This window comes from Cataglyphis hispanica, chromosome 5 (genome assembly GCF_021464435.1).
Source record: "Cataglyphis hispanica isolate Lineage 1 chromosome 5, ULB_Chis1_1.0, whole genome shotgun sequence".
Classification (NCBI taxonomy): domain Eukaryota; kingdom Metazoa; phylum Arthropoda; class Insecta; order Hymenoptera; family Formicidae; genus Cataglyphis; species Cataglyphis hispanica.
Genome location: NC_065958.1, coordinates 5,839,061 through 5,860,636, shown reverse-complemented (window position 1 = coordinate 5,860,636; position 21,576 = coordinate 5,839,061). Strand labels below are relative to the sequence as shown.

The following is a 21,576-nucleotide window of genomic DNA, read 5'->3' as shown; positions in this document are numbered from 1 at the left end:
CCCGGGGCGCGCGGCGATTTCATACGTTAGGAGAAACGACACTTCGTGACAATACGACCTGTTGCGTCGACATCGGCAAGAAAGAAGAGGAAAGAAAAGAGACCGAACAGTAAATTCGAATGCACTGGTGCGTTCTGACCGTGAGAATAGCCGCAGGGTCAAAGCGTGCCGACGTTATTGTGACGGATCTTCATTACGCAACCTGACTTTTGTGTACTCTCATCCGGGTGAGAAGGAACATTTGCGCCTTGTCGTCCTTATGCCGACGGTTTCGTTATCGGTTAAATCCTTAAGCCAATTTCTCGTGACGAAGATGTTAGATCATGCTGAGCATCCTTTTTTAAGCAAAGTAGTAAATATAATTGCTTATAAAATTGAAGTTTAATACATAAATCGTGTGAAAAATAACGTTTCTTTTTTGTTACACATTTATACTTGTGTTTTTATATATATATTTTTTTTTTATAAGAAAACGTAAAAAGATTTGTTAAGATAAAAATTAAAAAACCGCGCTTGCACAAACATATAAATGTAATTGTATAAGATTTGAAAATCTTTTTTAGATTTATTCCTACTCTACTTTTCTATCGCGAAATAAATAGAAGAAAAAAATTCACAGTACTTTTCAGACTGAAATTTTCTCGTAGTATATCCGAGGATTTCAGGTAAAAATCGGACAGCTGATGGTAGCTCTGTTTACCTTTTTTTAAGATGAAGATATACCGAGCGAAATAACAAAACAAAGCGAATTTTCGGATATATGTTTGAATATGTTCGGATATGTTTGCTCGTTTGTTTTCGCATTGTACCGAATATTCGTTTCGAAATATCTGTTCTCTTATTCGTACTGCCTCTTTAAACGAGTGTCCGATCGTTGATGAAGAGTGCGTGAGGGTACCTATACACCCACTTTTAGATTCGCTCTTCCTTCCTTTACATCGTTAGAACTACTGCTGCTATCTCACGATAGTACGCAGTAACTTGATCAAAAGTCGGTAACATTTTTTTTGATCCTTTAATATACCATTATTTTTCAATCATTCGGAGACTCACAATTAATTTTGTTTAATTTTTTTTTTATAAATTAGGATGTGTAATATAATTATACGTCTTATATGAAATTAAAAAATCATTCGGAAAGAGCTCACAATTCTATTTGATTCTTTTATAGATTTTTTTATAGATAGGACATGTAATATAACTATATATATTTCGTAAAAAATAAATATACTTTTTAGTTCATCAAAATGCGGAATGGAAATGTAGAATAGTGGAAAATACATGCACGATCGCATATTAAAATGACATGACTCTTCGTATTACCGAATTATATATAGTGTATTTTCTAATCATAGTAATACTGTTCCATTAATAACTGTTACATTAATTACAATGCGGTTGAACTAAACATTAACTAGATTAATTATTACAAGAAACAAAAGACTGGAAACTGCCACGTATCTTCGCATCGACGTTCAAATTCAAAAGGATGCATGAACACAGTATCATTACTATAATTATGCTCGCATATACATTACGTAAACACATTTATTCAATCTTATAGGAGAATAAACTTGCATAATGTTGTAGCTAACTAGCTACAAGGAATTGTCTTATATTACATATATGCGCCAAGCATCGAAAATATCAACAGATATTGAATTTAAAAAATTTTTTTTTTTTTTGCATAGAAAAAATTATTTGCATTTATCTAGTTTTTTCTAATATTTGTACTTACATCTGCCTCGTGAAATTGCAATAATTTTGATCTGATATACTTTTTAAAAGTACACTCTCTGTACGACTCGTCTGTCTGTATTTCCGATGCTTTGTACAACCATGATACATTCGCGTATATATATTGTCTTGATATTAAACATATAAATAATTAAGAATAAGAGTCATCTCTCTCTCTCTCTCTCTCTCTCTCTCTCTCTCTATTCGAAAGTTTGGTCTTTGAAAAAATATTGCGCTCTGTGATATGGAACTATATAGGAAGGGTTTGCCTTTCAATCGATAGTTTGTATGGCGGCACATAAATGATGCCAACGGACGTTTAAGCTTGTAGAAAGAGTACGCTAACTTCATCTATTTCCACTTCTTGAATGATTTTTACACGGTGTAGTAAAGTTTTACTGTTCGTCTCTTTGCAAAATCAGCGCATCGTATGTGTAATCGTCGTTAAGTGAAACCGGATGGTCATAGGAAGGAATGTGCAAGACGAAATCGTTGTTTTACGCGTCCGAATGGAAGTGAATGTGGAATAAATTCGCAGCTTCTTTTACTTTGCGACAATGCGTGAATAACTGGCTGAATCGTAGAAAATAAGACGTCGACGGAGGTAAAATGTCTATACGAAAGTAAATGCGAATAAAAGTGAAGAAGTAGTACGAAACATTTAGCTTAAGTTTTTGTACACTGAGATGTAATTGACTAGCTCTACGGAATGGAAAACATTGATTCTTCGGGTATTTCGAGGCCCGAGACTAGATATCGGGAGAATCTTTCCTAAATAAACGATACGTCAAACTTGTCTTTGAGCAATCCATTCCTCGCACCAAACTTTCGTTATTCAGTAGTGACTGCATATTTTCATGTTTTCGATATAACTGTCGCTTTGCGATGAGCAGTTGAGAGATGTGTTTGTAATAAATCTTTATCTAAGCGCATTCACTTTTATAAATAATTCTAATATTGCACTTGCCCAACAATAATTAAATCGTCGTATTGTTTTATAAAATAAAGAAATAATTAAAATAAATATTGTACAAAATGTGAGAGAGAAAAATTATTAAATCACATCGAAGATCAATGATAAAAGCATCTCTCAGTATCTAGCCCATTGAGAAGCCACGTCGACCTTAGCTACTTATGGATGGATTATATGTGTGCTGGGCCTTTACGGACATAAAAACTCTACACGAACAAGAGAGTCCTCATCATCATACTTCGCCATCTCTCGTATATATCTGCTCTACTTATATTATACATTATGCTTACTGAGACTAACTACTACGATCATAGATATACAATCACGGTAAAGACTTTCGATTTCATCGATTCGCGATTTGGTGCGAAACCGTTGACGTTAACACACTGACTCTCTTTTGGAACACAATCGTTCTCTGTTATATCAATGATTCTTAAATTAAATTTCTCCATCTAATAAAAGTGTTATCTTTGAAAAAAATCATTTGTGCTTCGCCATATCAATACATTTGTAATATAAAATAAATAAGAATATTTAGTTTCTATAATCTCAAAAGTTAAAATTTTATTTTTTATATCTATGATATTACCAGATCTTGTACCGAAAAATTTTGTCAAATATTTTGGAGCCATCACTTTGTGTAAAGCTTTTTTCACGATTCCCGACAAAATTCGGGACAGAATTCTATTTATAATTTTATATACATAAAGGGGATATAATATACGACACATAATATTATAAATAGAACTTTATCTTGATTTTTGTCGCAAATTACAAATGCTCTAAAACGGACTTGAAAAAATTATTGCCATTTTTGAAAGAATTAATTTTTTCATATTTGATGGAGATCATCTATTAATTTTCGGACGATATATATAATATTTAATATTTAATTTCGAGATTAAAAACTCTGCCTTTTCGGCTATTATCTGTATCAACAGTAAATTCGGTTTCCTAAATAGTTACAGTTTACAGTTCACTGATTTGGCTTTCAAATTTGAAAAAGAGTTGAAACTTCTTTATAAAAATCTATTTACTGCAGAGAATAGAAGAATCGGTCAGATAATAATCTCTAAAGCGCAACAATCACGAGTCGATCATAAATTTTGATCGATATGTTCGATTCTATTTTTATAAGCTTATGAATTTGACACTAACTTTTTAATTCATATTTTAACGCACATTGAGTTTTTGCATTCGATGGCAGTTCAGCGCAGATCAGGTCAGTCGATTTTGACTTATGTATTTTGAATAACTCGAAGTCTTAACGATCGGAAAGTTTCACATCTTGTCATACGAATAAATTACGTATTGTAAAATTTAAGACAGATACTGTCTTATGACTAATTATTATGAATAATAAATATAAGATTGCGACACGACAGTGTATCAATATATTGCATTTTCATCAGTGACGATTGAAGGATGATAGATACAATCGGTCGTCAACTTGATCTGCGCTTGTATTTGAACATTTATCCTTTTATAAAACTCACACTGAGAACACACGAATCGGCCAGTTCAATATGAACTCACGATTCGTAAGTATTATATTTCACGATTTTATTTGAAATATATACGCTTCATGAACAGTAAGAATATATTGATTTGACACACACATTTATATTTCCGAATTAATAAACGTAAGAAAATGTTTATTCTTTGTATCAAAAAGATAAAAATCTGCGTTTTCTACAATTATGAATCAGTAATAAACGTTAAATGATAGTATTAAAAATTGAGAGATGCATAATGTATAAGAGGAATATTGCAATGAAATAATTTCCTGTAAATTTAATTTCTAGATTATAGAGATACATTTATAATCATCTATCTAGTATTAGTCTATCTATCGACGCGTTATTAAATAAAAAATGAATTTTTATATTTTTCAATCAAACGATTACACGTATGTATTCTTTTATTTAATTTTTTACTTTCTGCATAAAGTTTATTTCTAAATTGCGTTTTAACCCATATACGTCATTTCCCCCAAAAAACCTATTTTTTGGCATGTCAAACGTGGTACTTCGATTCCTTGTATTTTCAAGGATTATTTTTAACGAATGAAAAGATCAACAATCTCAACCAATTATATACAAAAAACATATTTGCTTCGTAACGAAGAACGCATGTATAAAATTAACTGTAATATTAATAATCAAATTAATGAGAATAAACATCTCGAAAAATCGATCTCATCAAGCGACGATTTTACATTGTCAAAAAAAAATCTTCATGTAAAACGCTACGTCAACGAAAATTGAACTGCCCGAACGCTTGCCTTAATCATCCTAGATCTCTACTCTCGCATCCGGCTTCTTCTTATCATTAACGGTGCGCGAATGACTCAACTAAAGCGGACTATCAATCATCCTTAGAAGATATGCGGCGCCAACTGTAGCTTCCAGAGAGAGACCGGTCTGGCGAACACCGTGACTTGACCCTTTTCTTTGCCGCCGACTAAAAAAACATACAAGGGCGCCGGCCCATAGGAGGGCGTCTTCGCGTCAGTCGCGTCCACCGCCGCCACCTTCGCCCTTTGCCTCTCAGCCCTCGACGCGCTCACCGCTCTTCTCGATGGCGAACTTAATGGCAGGCTCTTCGGTGGCGCCCGCGGCACCCTTCTGATCTCCTGAAGTTCCAAGAGTTCCGCGAAGGTTTGCGAAGCCGATCTGCCAGGTTCGTCTTCCAACACGCTGTCGGGCGGACTATTGAGCAACTTGGCGTATTTTCCATCTTGTTGTTGCTGCTGTTGTTGCTGCTGATGATGATGGTGATGATGGTGATGGTGATGGTGATAATGATTCCTCGTGTCGTCCAGGCCAAGATAATTTGGATTACAGAAACCAAACTGGCCCTCCCGTATCGTCGACGAGGCGACGATCGGCCTATGCGACTTCGATCTCTTTCCGGATAGCCAGTCGTCGTCCGCGAGCGGATCGCCCGGGCTTCTCGCCTCGATACTCGCGTAATCAGACGTCGATTCCTCCCCTTCTTCGAGATCGGCGAATCTGACGGATGCCGAGGTCGGAATCTTCGTCGTCGTCGGAGTCTTCGGCGTTTGTAGAGCGGCTTCATAAAGGTGCGAACTGTAGCTGTCGCCGCGTGTAGGCTGGCAAGCTTGATGCACCGCTGCGAAATCTCTGTAAGATACACAACATGTAACGTATATATAATCCTGATATTTAACAAATTAATTAATCGCATACGATTATATAAAAATATAATTACCGCCTCTCTTCTTGAACCTCGATGAGTCTCGAGGTAGGCGGTTCTTTGCGTTCCTCATTATCGCTGTTCTCATCCGGATCTACAAAAACTAATCTTGCGGCCTCTACAGGTGTGAGAACTGGGGTTGGTAATGTCAAAGCACGAAAATTTGGCACCGAAATAGGATCTCTGGTCATACCAGAAGCAGAAATATTACTAGTATTGCTGACGTCAACTGTCCTCGCTGTTCCCTCCGACACTTTTTGCCTTCGGCGAGCCAGCGTGTTGGCACTGCGTGACTTAACCATTCCCGTGGAAGGTTCCACGACTTCGATATCCACTTGCTGAAAAGGATAATATGTGTTTGCCTGCGCGCAGGCCTAATTGACACAAAATACTGATCATTTATCGGGAATATAAAATAGTTTATATGGACATACCTCTTGGGGGCTCTCTTCATTATCGTCGTGTCCGCTGAGAACCGTGTAACTACATTTCGTCGGATGACTAAGCCGCGATAGATTTATTTGCGACAATTTTGAGATCTCCTTGAGAAAGCTGGGTCGGGCGGAGGGTATTTCGTTCGGCGACATCCTATTGCTCGAAAGCCTAGGCCTTTGATTCCTCAGCCTCGGTTTTGAATTGTCCACGTTTGTTCCGCGAATCAATAATTCGGACACCGCGAGGGCGACGCTTTCAGCCCTTGGCTGCGGTTTCGGTCCCGACACTGACAATTTCTCCCAGGTTTCTGTGCCTGTGTCGAAATATTTCATTTGTAAAAATTGTAAAATATTATATAAAGAAAAGATATTAAGATTTTTTAAATCAGCTTATGTTTTTTTCTCAGCAAATAAATGCTGCAGTTTGTTTGACGAATTATACAATATCTTGACAGTAGTAATAAAGAAAAGAATAGAGAATTTTTTTTGATATTTTACTAAATATATTTATACATTTTTAAATCTGTTTTACTAATTTTTTTTATATTGCTGTAGTTATTCCTTTTTATAAGGCTATTTGCCTTTTTTAAAAAACATACAATGGAATAATATTAAGAATTTATATTTAAAAATATTAAGAAAATTATAATACAATCTATAATAAGTGACAGTGTTTCTAATAAACATCTATGGATATATTTTTATTCTAAACTTTCAACTAGTAAAGCCATAAAAATAGATTGATATATCAATTTTATATTCTCGTCCTCCATCTATAATAAAACTTATATAATTTATGTAGCGCGATATATGTACCAAAATGGAATCTCCAAAGCTCATTCGTCGCCAAACCGCCACTCTCACCGCCAAAGATCAGCATGCAACTTGGCAGTCTGCATGCCGCGTGACCATGAAGAGGGCCAGGACCTGGTTTGTTCTTCAGCATGGACCACGAAGCGCTGTTGACATCCCATCGCCAGCAATCGTTCCTTTCTTGAAGATCCGTCATTCCGCCGTAAATATACATCGCGTCACCGTGTAAAACCGCCGAGTGCTTGTGTCTCGCTGCCGGTCCGCTCTCGCTCGACGAGAGCAAGTGCCAAGATTCAGTCTCTGTAACGTTGAACAAGTTAGCGCCGCTGAATTAGCGTTCTTATTGATTTAACGAGATGCAATTACCGAAATGGAAGGCCCACAATTCGGAAGAGCTGCCACGCAAGTCTTGATAACCGCCGTATATGAGCATTTGACCGCGATGTACCAAGGCAGTGTGACCTCTTCGTCCCCTAGGAACTGCACAACCCCGTTGAGCTCTCACTTTTCTCCATGCATTCGTCTGAAAATTATAATCATAGATAGTTCAGATAGTTTTTCATTATAAATATATAGGGATTAATCTCTTTTTTTTTTATTTCGAGAAATCTATATTTTTTTTAAATATAATATTATAGACTTTTTTATATAATTATATATAATTTGATTCTACAATTTACACGTTTCTGCATTTTCACCATTGATGAATGTTATATGAAATAAGGGCGGCCGGCAACAAAAGGAATAAAGCCCACTAATTTGCAGCCCTCCAATTCTGCCGTCTGAATAGCTTCGGCTTTAACTCGTGGGGCTGCAATAATCGTCGCTGCCACTGAATAGAGATGTGAAATTATGCTCTCACCAGTTTGCATTGTGAATTCCGGAAAATATCTCGTTTATCATATACACAATGTACGCGTTATGACAGGATTTTACCTAATTACTCATTAATATAAACGTGTCATTAATTTAAAGATTTCCTAATCATACATTTTTATAATCCATAGTTAATATATAATAGGCTAATAAAAACGAAACAAGGCGTTTTATCGTAATTTTTGCAAATTCAAATGAATATTTAATCGAGTTAAACCGTGTTCATATTTTGCTATATATGCATTTATTTATGCGGATCGGAATGATACAAAAGGCATCATGGCGTACATGTACAGCCATATTGAGTATTTGAACCGAAATGCTTGGTAACGCATTCATAACTCGAGCTTTCATCTACACTATCACGAATAGCAATTGGATGAAGGAATGCATGCAATATGCAAAGCTACCTATTCTGAAACTATAACATGGATACATGGAAACGATGATATACGTGAAAGAGGAATATAATAAGAGATATATACGATTAATCAAATCTCTTTATAAAAGTATATGCGTGTGACAGAAATATTTTATTAAGTTTTAAACGAAGTTTCGTGTTACTTTCTGGATATGACATATGAAAAGATTTTTTAGAAAATATGTACATCAAATTTTAATTTTCATAAAAATGTATGGAATATCGTTATACTAGACAGAGATGGTAGATGATATGAGCGGATTTATTTTTACCGTGCTATTACCTTGAAACGATTTCCATCAAAAGCGTGTCGCAAGAGAGACTACTCTTGGCATGTACTTTATATAATCACATATCGATGAAATCAATACGTTGCGCCCTCCTCCCCGCCCGGGAAAAGATTTATCGCTCAATCTGGCAGAAAATTTGCACGTGCGTTTAACCGGCGTTTTAGAAGATAAATCGCATTATTTTCTTTTCGAAATGTTACGGTTCATGGGATTGTAATGCAAAAATAATTTTAGGCATACTAGCTATATTTGTATTTTTTTTAACACGCACATATATTAAAAGCACGTACGAAACCAGCGTTTCGCGATAGATAATATTCCACGAGGGATCTAAAAGATTCCTGATTGCTGCCACACATCAAAGGGATGACAGCGGCGTTCGTTTCGCTCCGAGGGATTTATAAATATACTCATCCTCCGCGGGATAGACGTATTCATGAATATATTTTTCATATACGTGAAAGATGATATCTTATGACATAAATCTTTGACAAAAAAAGTTGCTAAAAAAATCTTAAAGAAGCTAGAAAATTTAATCTCATTATTTATTATCTCGGGAAAGAGCATAACTTTCATTACTCCGCAGATCTCAAAGATGATCTTTCTTTGCAAAGCACAAATACATAAAAATAGAGAATGGAAGATATACTGCAACACGCGCGTTTTCTTCCACGTTCCGTCTGCCGCTTAAACGAAGGAGCGTTTTAACGAAGTACAGAGGGAAAGTGAAAGAGAGATAAAGCAGATAGGGAGAGAACGAACATGCCGAGCAACCCCTGCAGCTTAACCAATCAGATTTGCCTGGCGCATTCGTACAACGTGGATTTCAATAATACACGGCGAACAGACAGAACCAGCAGAGGAAAAATACATACTCGAATTTCTCCTTCGCAGTCCAACGATTAAAAACAAACTGACCAAAAGAATAGTCATGATAATCCAATCACCCCAAAAAAAATCTTTATACAAGACACACGAAAAAAAGGTAATTATGAATTCAAGACAGTCTTACTTTATTTAGATAAAATTTCTTCTTCATCTACGCAGTTTGTCAAATTTTATGTAAAAGTGTGCGTCATAGCAAGAAAATATAGCTATTTACTCGATCTAAAAATATTATTTTTTTGCATAAAATCGCTAGGTAAAAGAAATTGTCAGAATAAAACCCAAATGAACCCTATTCAATGAAAAAGATAATTAGCGATTGTTGACAAAAAAAAAATGATTGCGACTAACCTCATATAAAGACATACAATGAAATTTAGTGAAAAATTTTGTTGCAAATTTATTTATACAATCGAGATTAGATTTTACTTGATTTTATTTTATTTTACTTGATTTTTATGAGAAATTATATATAAAAAACAACATTTTAAAAAAGTTTGGAATTCTTTAATATAAATTTAAACACTCGCATTTTTACTTTTTTATTTGAAATAAAAAAATTATGGATAGAACGTTGAATCGATGACGCGTGATGTTTCGCATCCTCCACGCGGGTTTATTAATTTTTAATGCCTCGCACGTGAGTGGCGCTACCCTCGGGAGAATGAAACCCCGCCTGGTTTCAAGGGTACGAATCAGAGAGAAAGCCTGTTAACACCAGCTGTTGCCAAAAACCACCCTCGACTTAAATTGCTCTTGAAGGTCCCGCAAAAGGTGGATCGTCTCTGAATATTGTATGAAATTAGAGGCTGTGTCAGCAAATGTTAACACTGCGAGAAAAAAAGCAAATAGAGTATTACCATAAAATTTTATAACGTTATCTGTGAGATTCTTCTTTATATTTTGAAATGTATGTTTTTTTTTCTTAACATTAATTCTATTACATTAATAATATATATAAAATGCTTATTTCTTTTTTTTACAATAATTTACTTTTCATTTTTCTCGGATTTTTTTATTTTTTTTTATAAAAAAAAAGTTAAATTGGACTTTTCGAAATTTTAAACTTTTTTCTTATTAAGATCGTATTCAGAAACAAAATTATAGATTCACAATTATATAAATATTAAATTTTGAATTTATATATTAATGATAATTTAAAATATATATAAGTTTGTAGAATATCTATTAACTGAAAAAAATTGCTTGAGATATATCATATATCATCAGTCATGTCGAGATTAATTTGAGATTTAATACCGCAACTATATATTCTGCGGATGGACTGCAATCCAATACCTCCGGAACTACTGGAAGTAATGCCTCGAACCATGTGTTTCACCGGAGAGACACCTCGTTCATCATCAATGTCAATGCATTGCTGTCATTTTCTCAAGGCAAGAATGGATCGTTTCATTCTCTTAACAAATGGACGCAATAGCTTAAAACGCAAGATCCAATTCCCCGACAAGAAAATGCAGTATTTGATTTAACGTAATCCTGATAGTCTCTGACGTCTTACAAATTTAATATTACGACGAAATTATATTGATTGAAATCATTCATTTAATTTGAGGTATTTTATAAAATATTGCCTGGAATGCTTTTTGCGAAGATAACGCATTCCGTCTGGAATTCGCATTGAATTCGTTATCGAGATTTAGTTAAGACCGACCCAGGCGATTTGATTAGATGAGGCGACGGGCAGCCTCCGGGTAGCCGCCATAGCCATTTCAGTGATCGGAAGGAGGGCTTGCACCCTCTCGATTTAGCAAACGAGACGAAGGGCAATATTGGACGACTACGCCAAAGTTGATTGACAATATCGCGCACCGATGCCTTTCCCTTAAATTCGCGGGAATATATATACCAGTTTGAGAGATCACGATATAACCACTTTAATCAAACAACACTCTGAATAAGTCGCAAAACAATATATCATCATCTGATTCTTTTTAAAATTACGTACCCGTGACGTATGGCGTACAAATGACGTTATTGTTTACCCAAATTTGCGTATAACATTATTATATATATTTTATTTCTTTCAAGAATAAAATTCTTTGTTGAAATTAATATAATATTATGAATCTCTCTTATAAAAATAACGAATTATTAAACTTATTTTCGTAAGCTGAGTTTGATCGATATCCGGACTGAATCATTTCTAAGTTAATTTTGTAGGATTGATTTTCCGCACGCAAGATGACGTCTCCCTTGCAACCGGAAGAGGCCAACCACCCCCGTGTCACTGCTCGTTTCGCGTCGTGCTTATTATCCTGCCCGAAGAGTGCTTGACACCGCGCGGATAACAATAGGATAACTATACGACAAGCTAGTAGATGAATTTCTACACGTACTCGATCCATGCGAGAATCGCTCTGTTGGCCGGATAAGCTTCCTTTCGGCAGCTTGTCACTCGCTGTCGAAACCACTTCTGTCTGTGTCACTTCATAGAGACAAGGGGAAGTGACACACTATCGTGTAAAACTCATGGCCGTTGACGCTATCGATTAAGAGACGTTTCTCGAGGGTGCGATTCTTCTCGTTCTCGCTTTCTCCTCGACGACAACGCTCCCCTCGTCGTGAAGAGGATCATTAAGAGTTTCGTCAAAGCGATACGACACTGATTGTGGCGATCATTATCTAAAGCCCCGATTTTTATCCCCCATTATTTTAAGCGCGATATTATTCGCGCAAGTCAATTTTTTTATATGCATCGCATTTGTACATACAAACTTTCGCATTTGCAAATGTTATTACCTTAACATTATAAACCCAGAGCGGTGTTTCCGTTCCGGCAGAGAAGCCCAATTCACCTCCGAAAACATAGAGGCAATCCTTGTAAGCGACCGCGCTGTGTTCCTGAAGAGCCGGCGGTCTCTCACCCCCTGGATGCAGTTCCTCCCACTTGCTCTCCGCTGAAAGAGAAATGTGCGCATCATGTAGTCCGACATCTTTATCTTGTTCCATGTGCAGCTATTACGAAGAGTGCGCTTTTCCTCTCTCTCTCTCTCTCTCTCTCTCTCTCTCTCTCTCTCTCTCTCTCCTCTTTCTCTCTGCAAATGGACGAGAGTGCAGCATAGCGACACGCGAGTTTTTGCTTTCTACTGCATTTTCGTTGAATTTTAATAGCCGGCTTTTGTCGCAGCGACATAAGCCGTGTCCCAGTTTCCGGTTGCAAAAAAAAACGCAAGAATGTTTTTCAGCGTAGTAAGAGCCGCGACACTTGCATTGTGTCATAGTCTACGTAACACCAATTTTTGTACTTTGTGAAGAAACAATGTACTTTGCTATAATTGAACTTTGCTCGCGTATATTTTTTTATTGTGAAGTTTCGCAATTGATAATTTAGCTACATTTTGCGAGTCAAAGATAAATAAGGCGAAATTAAAGAGAGAAAATCAGGGATTCGAGAATTATTCGATTATAACGCTTTACGAATATTAAAAAAAAAAAATCTGCTCATCTCTTCTCCTCGACCTAATTAATAAAATAGATGTCTGAGCGCTCTTCAGAATTATCGTGAAAAGCATTCCCTCAAGAAATATAAAAGCGAAAAAGCTCGGCCAAGGAGCGCATAAATTTGCGTTTCTTTATATTGAATGAGAGTAAATATATTTCCTTTCCGTATGTACTGAATATCGGAGTGAAACTAAAAAATATTGCTGCACTCATCGTCAATTATTTATTATCTTTCTGTGTTCGTATATTCAGTTTATTTTATACCTCCTCTTGAATCTTATTCGAGATGATAAAGAGAGAAAGAGAGAAAACGAGAGAGGGAGCTTTTTATTAGAGATTATTCGAACCTTTTTAGATACTAGATTATTTTTTAGAAAAAAATATTTTTATGTTCTTTTACTTTTGCAACTACATATCTTAGGATCTTTCATATTGCGCCTTTCTTTCATCTCTTAACCTTCATTCTTTTTCTTTCATCTTGCGTCTTTGTTATTCATGCGGAACTACTTCTTGAAGAGAGGAATAATAATGTCCCTAAATATAATAATAAATAAAAGAATATTATTCGTAAGCAACATTCGTGCTAACGTCCATTATCTAACAAGTGGATATCCGCCTTGCCTTTCCACCGAAACGTGCTCAAGAACAAAGACTTATATAAGAACGGTAACGTGCCGACCAAAGTACCTTCAGTGCTGCTAGAACGATGCCCGACATTGATTACATGATACACGTGTTGTATCTAGCTTCGGCGGTGAAACAATACCTTCTTTTGTCTAAAAGCACGCGCTGCGAAATTGCAACATGTTTGATGCAAGAGAATTCCGGCATTTTCGGACAAGTGGATATACGTGCCTTTTGTACAAACAATTTAGTTATTAGAGCTTTGTCTCGATAAGTAATTTCGGAATGTCGAGCGAGAATATTGAAGATATTTTTCGTAGGAATATTGCATAAAGAAAACTTCAAATTTTGTTGTCTTATACAAGCAGAAAAAAAAATATACGATCATCAAATTAACTTTTATATTTCTGCTTCCTTGTTTTCTAACAATTCTTTTTCTTCTATCAATTAAATTTTCTCTCTTGATGTATCACGCCTCTGTCGCCATCCCCCAGGAATTGCCTTCTCCAGTTATTCCTCGACTACTTCAATAATAAAAGAGGGTGCAACAAAAACTGAGTTCCACTCACGAGTACTCTCATGATTCTTCAAGTTATCACAATATTTTTGCAAGATCGAGTAGGGCGACTAAACTAGAGGCCTTTAAAGGGTAACAAAAACCGGGAAGATATTGTTTAACCCTGAAAAATGAAGCGCCCACCCTTTCCAAGCTGTTTGAATATTCACCCGAACAAGCGCGGCCGAACAATATCTTTTGATTAAGAATCCCGTTGATGGCACGCACGCGAGCGCGAATCCCTGCTACATTGATTGCACTTTATAAATCACTCTCTTTCTCTTGCTTCGAGAAACAATTAACATTTATAATCTTCCACAGCATTACGCTATAAATAAAGCAATCATTCGTTCTCATTTAAATACACGTTTTTTTTATACATTATAATATATGATACGCAACTAAAGAAGTCAGGATTAGACATTAATCGTTTGGAAATAAGACATCGACTTTTCCCATGTGCTAAGAAAATGGCTAAAAGCGACGGAAGGAAGTAAAAGCTTTTCCCCTGTCACGGAGATAAGCCACTGATTATGGCTGGCGGGCGCAATTAATTCGCGTATGTCTGATCTCCGTGGAAACATCACGTAATTGTGGAGTATCGTCTGTCCGGATTTACTTGATGTACGTGGGCTTTAATAATGGTGTATTATTGATCAGACTGAACCCCGTTCAAATTCCATCGTACACCCTCCATGGGGTGCGTCGACGGATGCAATGGGGTGCGCTGGTCAGAGAAATGATGTTCGAGTTCGTATCGCGAGTTTCAAACCACTCGAAATATCGCCGTATTCTTTTCCCTTTCTTTATATATATATATATATATATATATATATATTTATATATTTATATATTTATATTTATGTATTTATATAATCTTTTTTTATATTATCAGATTTTCTACATCTTCAAAGTAACATAGTTAAAGATCCAGTATTTAATGTAATCATATAAAATAGTATAAAAGTCAATATCCATATAAGTGCGAGAAGCTTTAAAGACTCTCACCAAGGCTATATCGCCAGAGATCTTTGAGCGGTAGATTTCCATTTCTACCTCCGAGAAGATACACGTGACCCGCAAGTAAGGTAGCGCTATGTTTGCTCCTCGAAGGCGGTGCTGGTCCATTTTCAGTGCCGGCCGCGGTAACCGAGCTCCACATTTTCTATTTCTGAAACAAGACACGCATAAATGTCGCTTTGTCGGATCGATTATGTTGTTTCAAAGGAAGAATCACTGTCAGAAAGGCATTTATTATCATAAATATTCTTTAATAATGTCAGGAGCGCTGTATGTTCTTTTAAGTCAATTATAAAAAATATAGTCGAAGAATTTAATATAATGGCTACATTTATACAGAGAGAGAGAGAGAGAGCATTTATTTCTCTTGTTAGTCTTTCGTGATATTTTATTATCCTACATTTCCGAGTGTTTTCTTTTTTCTTCAAAATTATTACCGAGAAAAGAAAATTGTTCTGGGAGAAAAGGGGAGCAATGGATAAAATATTAAATACTTTATCAAATGTTAAATACCTTATCCAATTTCTCTTTTTATCAAGTCTTCATACAGTCTGATTTAAGTAAGGAACAAATCGACTACAATTTGTCTATCTTTGCAATGAGTCTGCTTTATTTTAATGTATTCGATTAAGATTTAAGTGATAGTTAAAGAGAGAGATTTACGATGCATGCAATTTCGACTTTCGTGGAGGGTGCATAATACAAGGCTAAATATTTACCGAGTCGAGAGAAATAATTAATCGGATCTGTCTGGAAGTTCCGTCTATAATTGCGCCGATCGCATTTTATTGATAGGCGATACACGCTATTTTCTCGCATAATTTTCAGGAAATAAAATTGATTGGATTTCGAGGAATAATGGCGTCAAGTACAACGATTTGTAGATTGTTTCCTTAAAGTGAGGGGATTGCCACTGGCCATTCCCTCGACGCTGTTGCATTAGTAACGTAGCTCTCGCACATCTGTTCCAAGATAATCTATTTCCGCGTCCCTAGTTTCTTCATTCGATTTATCAACCGTCTTAGAAGCTTTAAGGAACTCTAGCGTGTTCTCCAAGATTTTTAACGCATTTGAGAAAACACTTATCACGATTTATAAAATATCTATATTTTATGTATATTTCATTTTTTTTTAATTTATAAAAGTGTAAATATATTTTTCTTATATATATTTTTTCCTTAAAATGTCTCTTGATATCCGACAAACGGGCCGTTGCGCAGTCTATTAAATCCAATTAGTCGAAGAAAGTGAGCTTGGCCTTCGACATTGGCCTTATGATATATATATTTCCGCCTATATCCGACGTTCGCGCTTGAGATTCAATTATAGCAGCTGTGAAATTGAGTTTCACGGGAGTAAACGAATGCACCCTCACGCTTGCCGAACACACATACGCAAATACACGTGAGGTAATACGATTTGAAGTAGCCGTTGCGATACTTTCCCAATCGGAAAGTTCGTTTCATACAACACGGACGATTCAGCTTGCCAGATCGAAGATAAAAAAAGGAAAATAGGGAGAGCATAAATTGCGAGGCCTTGTTTTTGCGGTGAGATTTTTCGTATTTTCGCAGTTTTATTTCCTAATTGTATAAAAAAATATTAATAAATTATTCTTTTTATTAGAAAAAACATAGAGCATTGCATTTAATTGTCTAAAAATTAAATTACGAGAGAATTTATAAACGTGATATTACTCTATTCTCAAAAACAGTTCTTCTATCGAGACGTTTGATAATCGAAGATTCGAAACGGTTCAGATTATTTCAACTCTTATTGGTACGTACAGATCAACTTTTATCTCATATTTCTCGCAGATCAGTGAACTGAAGCATTTTCTCTTTGTAGTCTTTTATCGTAGGGTCTCTCGAAATATGGAACATATACGACGTGCGATCGCTAGTAGTAAAGATTTTATAACTGCTATTACACATACACACATCACACATGTCCATATACACACAATAACAACACACACACACACACACACACACACACACACACACACACACACACACACACACATACACATATCCGAATATCCATATCGGTGGATTCCATCGATTTGGGGCGAGAGAGAATGCCATGCGACAATGTCCCATCCGCAGATTTCAGGACGAGCCAGACATCGGTGTTTTTGCACCCCCTCGCTATGGAAGGCTCGGCCCAAAAGCTAGGATTAAACGTGCGTCACGGCAATTTTTCAGCGATTTCACGGGATCGACTTCGGGATTTATACGATACGCAAAACGAAACTCGGAAGATATTCTCCCCTCGGGAAAATTCCAGCCGGAATGTCCGAATGTCAGAATCTCGGTTTCGAACGCCTGTCTTCGATCTTGATTAACGTGAAAATCTCGAAAATCATAGAAAAATATCTTTTGACAATCGAAACTAATTAAAAATCCGTTAACTGAAAAAAACAAAGCATTCTTTGATATTTAAATAAAGTACTATATATCCAAGAGATTAAATAAAACGTACGATCAAATGAAAAAAATAATTATTTTTATAATTTACGACGGTTTTTATAATTACTTGGGAAGTGTCTCTTAATGCAAGTATTTGATCTGTATTAAATAAGATATATATGTAACACGTTGAGTAATTAAAAATGATCATATCTAAAGGCTACATATTAAACGCTTGATATCCGTTTAAGAGAGAGACTTATTTTAATAAAAGATATTTTTTATAAAGTCAAGTTTATATTCACGTGCAGTAAACGCATCTTGAAAGCAAAGCGATCTAATAATCCATAATTGCCTCACCGAAGGAACGAGTCCCTCGTCAGGAGAAATGCCACGCTGCTGTAGTATTATACAATTGATAAATATCCTATCATCCTTGAGAGAACAACGTCGCAGAGAACCGCAAAGAGAACAGCTTAGATTCGAGAATCAAGGCGAGCAACGGGCATAGAAGACGCATAGATGACTCGCTCCCTTTTCAACGGCGTTACCCTCGTAAGAGTTGAGTTAAAGAGCTGGCAAAGGGAAGGGATCGAAATTTGATCGTGTCTTCGCTCGACATCGAATCATCGTCAAGGAGATGAAGTCGATCGATACGTCGGTTTTTCTTTTCAAGGGAGATGAAAAGAGACCAATTGATTCTATATTTAACATTAAAAAAAAAAAAAATAATAAGATATAAATTCAGTCGTGCAAAAATGAAATTGAAGTAAAGCTTATATTATACATATATCGTTTTACAGTGCATTATTGGTCAAAAAATGCAGATGATGCAGAGAGATTATTAGAATATTAATGCACAGAGAATGTATATTTTATTTAAAGCTCGTCGATCGTACAAACTAGTATCTCTCAAAGTTTTACTACTCCATTATCGATACTGTCACAACTCTGAGTTTACTTTGGCCATTTACATAAACGCTCTCTCCTTTAAACAGTTCGACAGGGCGAACGCCCCTGTGTTACGAGCAACCCACGAAGGACCGCGGGTAAAAGAAGCACGATTCTTGTGCAAACACTGCGGTAGTTCTCATTACCGATCCCTTTGTGCCGGAAAGAACAGCCTCTAATCTGCTGCATATCTTAAGGGACGCTCATCGTTAGTGCTTTATTTAAATTTCAAGTAGCGAACGCGTGGCCTATATGTAAATAGCAAAGTTAATTTCACCTTATAATTATTGATACCTTATAATTATTGATATGAAAAAAAATCTTTAAATAAACATGCGCGTATATTTCGTTATTCTATATCTATTCTATGTCTGAGATGTCTGAAAATTTGAGATAAAATTTCTTCTCTTTATACAAGTATAGAAATTTCTTATTTAGTTTCCTGCCATTATGCATTGCTGTAAGAAGAGTTTAAATTGCATATAATATGTGTAGGAATATATAGCTGCTGGTACATGAAAAACATTGATTTCCTACGAGGTTAAGGACACCGTTTACATTGCAAGTATGTATCTACTTTAGCCACGTGACGCGTTGCGATGAAAATTTATATTGCCTACACGAGGTCTTTCTCTTCTCTTATTGAAATTCTTTATCATTCAATCTATATAGTAGACTTTTCTATGTCACTCGGTAAAAAAGATAATTCTTGCCCGAAGAAAGTAATTATTTATTCTCAGACATTGTTACTGAAGTTATAATAACTATAATAAACTATAATAAACTATATTATATATATATAATATTAATTGTCTCAAATAAAATTAATTATAGTATATATCTCCTTCGGCCAATAAATTTTTTCGAAGGTTTTCTTCTTTTAATACAGATAGATTACAGAATAAGATAGAATAAAACATCTAAATGTAGATAAATTTTTCTGAATTTTGACAAGAACACGATTGATCTTTATATCGCGAAGCTACTTATTAGATTAATTTTTTAAATCCTCCTTTTATTTAAAACTTAATGTAAAAATAGATTTGAACTTTACTCTACATCAATGAGATTACTTTGTTCACGTATGTGTTGTGTGTATATATAAAGTTTCTTTTTTTAGACTAATACCCGAATCCATCTTATTCTACGAATCACTTTTGCATCAGCAGTTCTGCTGCCGCTCGTTAACAGGCTTACCTCTTGGCTCGGTAAATCTTCTATCTCGTTAGCTGTGGCAAACGCAACTCGTGACCCACATGCAATCGACGATTAAAAGCTGTCAAGCATAACTGCACTACACAAAAGTCGCGCAATATACCCCGCCTCTCTTCAAATATACATCTTTTTCACGGCCTACCTCGACTGGTTGCATTCAGCCGCACTGAAGGAACAATACGGCACACAATGAACAAACACACGAATCCACAGAGATGTCTGAGGATCTTCCTCAGACTTTCTCAGAAGTTAAAATCGAGATATTCGAGACGAATATTCGGAACAAAAGTCGCTTTTAAGGTCTTGAAATAATTCAACGCTCACAGAGATCGGTGCGTATAACGCAGAATCCCAATTCCGAGATCACTCGACGTGCATCATCCTCCGCAGTGATCACCCCTCGAGATGATGCATTCAAATCAACTTGCCGCGGCAAGCACTGCTTTGATTCACCAAAGAGTTCAACGAACTTGTCGCGCGTCGTATCGAACGTCAGTTTTTACACTATTATATCCGCTGTGCTCAAGCTTCGTATGATTATCGTTCGTTCAGTAACATCTCGTGGACATCTTCGTATCGGCAACACGCCACGCTCTCCAGCTGCATCGCACCTGCATCGTTTCCTCCCGATTTCCGCTGACCGATCTATCCATTTGCCGAGATTCTTACGAGGAAAGGGCCCACGCTATCCGGAGAACAGCAGGCTGTCCGCCGCTTGTTTTCTCCCAAACTGCGTCCCAGGGTCGAGCACCTACCTAGCCGAGTCCGTCATTGGGGACTCGGCGCAGGCGCTTCGCAATCAGCAACCCTCATCCCCTCCGTCGCGGCGATTCCTCGCGCCATAGAGCGAGGGTGGCCGAGGGGAAAGGAGGGTTGAATACATCGTCGGACGAACGTCGCACCGAATGAACCCTTCGAATGACGACGATAGAAAGACCAAGATGACCGTCGTCGGGGGAACGATCTTCCCGACGGACGTACGATTTGGTTTATCATGCTTTAGACGCTCGAGACGCCAATCATTCGCCAAGTAACATAAATACAGACGTCACATTGACCGCCGTGTATTAATATTCTCTGCAATTTTCTCAGCGCGTCTTTATAAAATGCTTTTCGGAAAAATTTATTTATTTATTTATCTTTTCATTCTTGTAAGAAATAATTAAATATAAAATCTATCAATTCTTATTTTTTTTTATTAGTATACTAAAATCGAGAAAAAATATCATTATAATTATATGTATATTATATATACGATGTTTTGTTTATTTTTCAGAGTCGTTAAAACGCCGCATAAAAATAAGTAGCAAAATTAATTTAAAAGACTATACAGATATTAATCAATTTTATAGAATAAACAAATGTATATATATATATATATATATATGACATATTTTTTTTGGACAGAATGTGAAAGCATTTTTTCATCGATCTTCGTCGATCTTCGTCGCTCCTCTCGCGCACGGAATGGTTGGCGCGAGACTGATTCGGATATTCAGACTCTTTTACAATCTCGTTGGTACAGCAGCATTGCATGGACCGACGCATGCGTGGGCGTCAGTTCCCATGGAAACCCGGGTATGCAAGGCACCGCGTGTGAATGCGTATTGATTACTCTGCTCTCGCTCCATCCCGCGGTCTTTCGCATCTTCTACATAGGCCACCCCGGTATCTCCCTCCCTTCCT

The 21,576-nt window shown here is 36.3% G+C and overlaps 2 protein-coding genes across 3 annotated transcripts in view; one reads left to right on the top strand and one right to left on the bottom strand.

Moving 5' to 3' along the window:
- The window catches only part of LOC126850020 (lysozyme D-like), a 137,502-nt gene that overhangs the window by 110,996 nt on the left and 4,930 nt on the right, over positions 1-21,576 (top strand). The gene's annotated exons all lie outside the window — the stretch shown is intronic.
- On the bottom strand, positions 1,331-20,632 carry LOC126849978 (uncharacterized). Of its 2 annotated transcripts, none has more exons than XM_050592483.1 (8): positions 19,873-20,632; positions 15,302-15,464; positions 12,412-12,569; positions 7,543-7,699; positions 7,180-7,476; positions 6,364-6,677; positions 5,945-6,291; positions 1,331-5,856 (listed from the first exon to the last, which is right to left on the bottom strand). In XM_050592483.1, exons 2-8 carry the CDS (start codon positions 15,453-15,455, stop codon positions 5,088-5,090), a joined length of 2,196 nt encoding a protein of 731 aa, XP_050448440.1. In that variant the 5' UTR covers positions 15,456-15,464; positions 19,873-20,632; the 3' UTR covers positions 1,331-5,087. The 2 variants fall into 2 exon arrangements, with proteins under 2 accessions (XP_050448440.1, XP_050448441.1); XM_050592484.1 differs by having other exon boundaries at positions 5,945-6,267.

Excerpts from the sequence above, each read along its gene's own strand:
- LOC126849978 (XM_050592483.1), bottom strand. The coding sequence starts at position 15,455 with ATGTGGAGCTCGGTTACCGCGGCCGGCACTGAAAATGGACCAGCACCG. Across the intron at positions 7,700-12,411 it reads TCTGGGTTTATAATGTTAAG|ACGAATGCATGGAGAAAAGT; the intron begins GTAATAACATTT and ends TATAATTTTCAG. Across the intron at positions 6,678-7,179 it reads GCTTTGGAGATTCCATTTTG|GCACAGAAACCTGGGAGAAA; the intron begins GTACATATATCG and ends ATTTCGACACAG.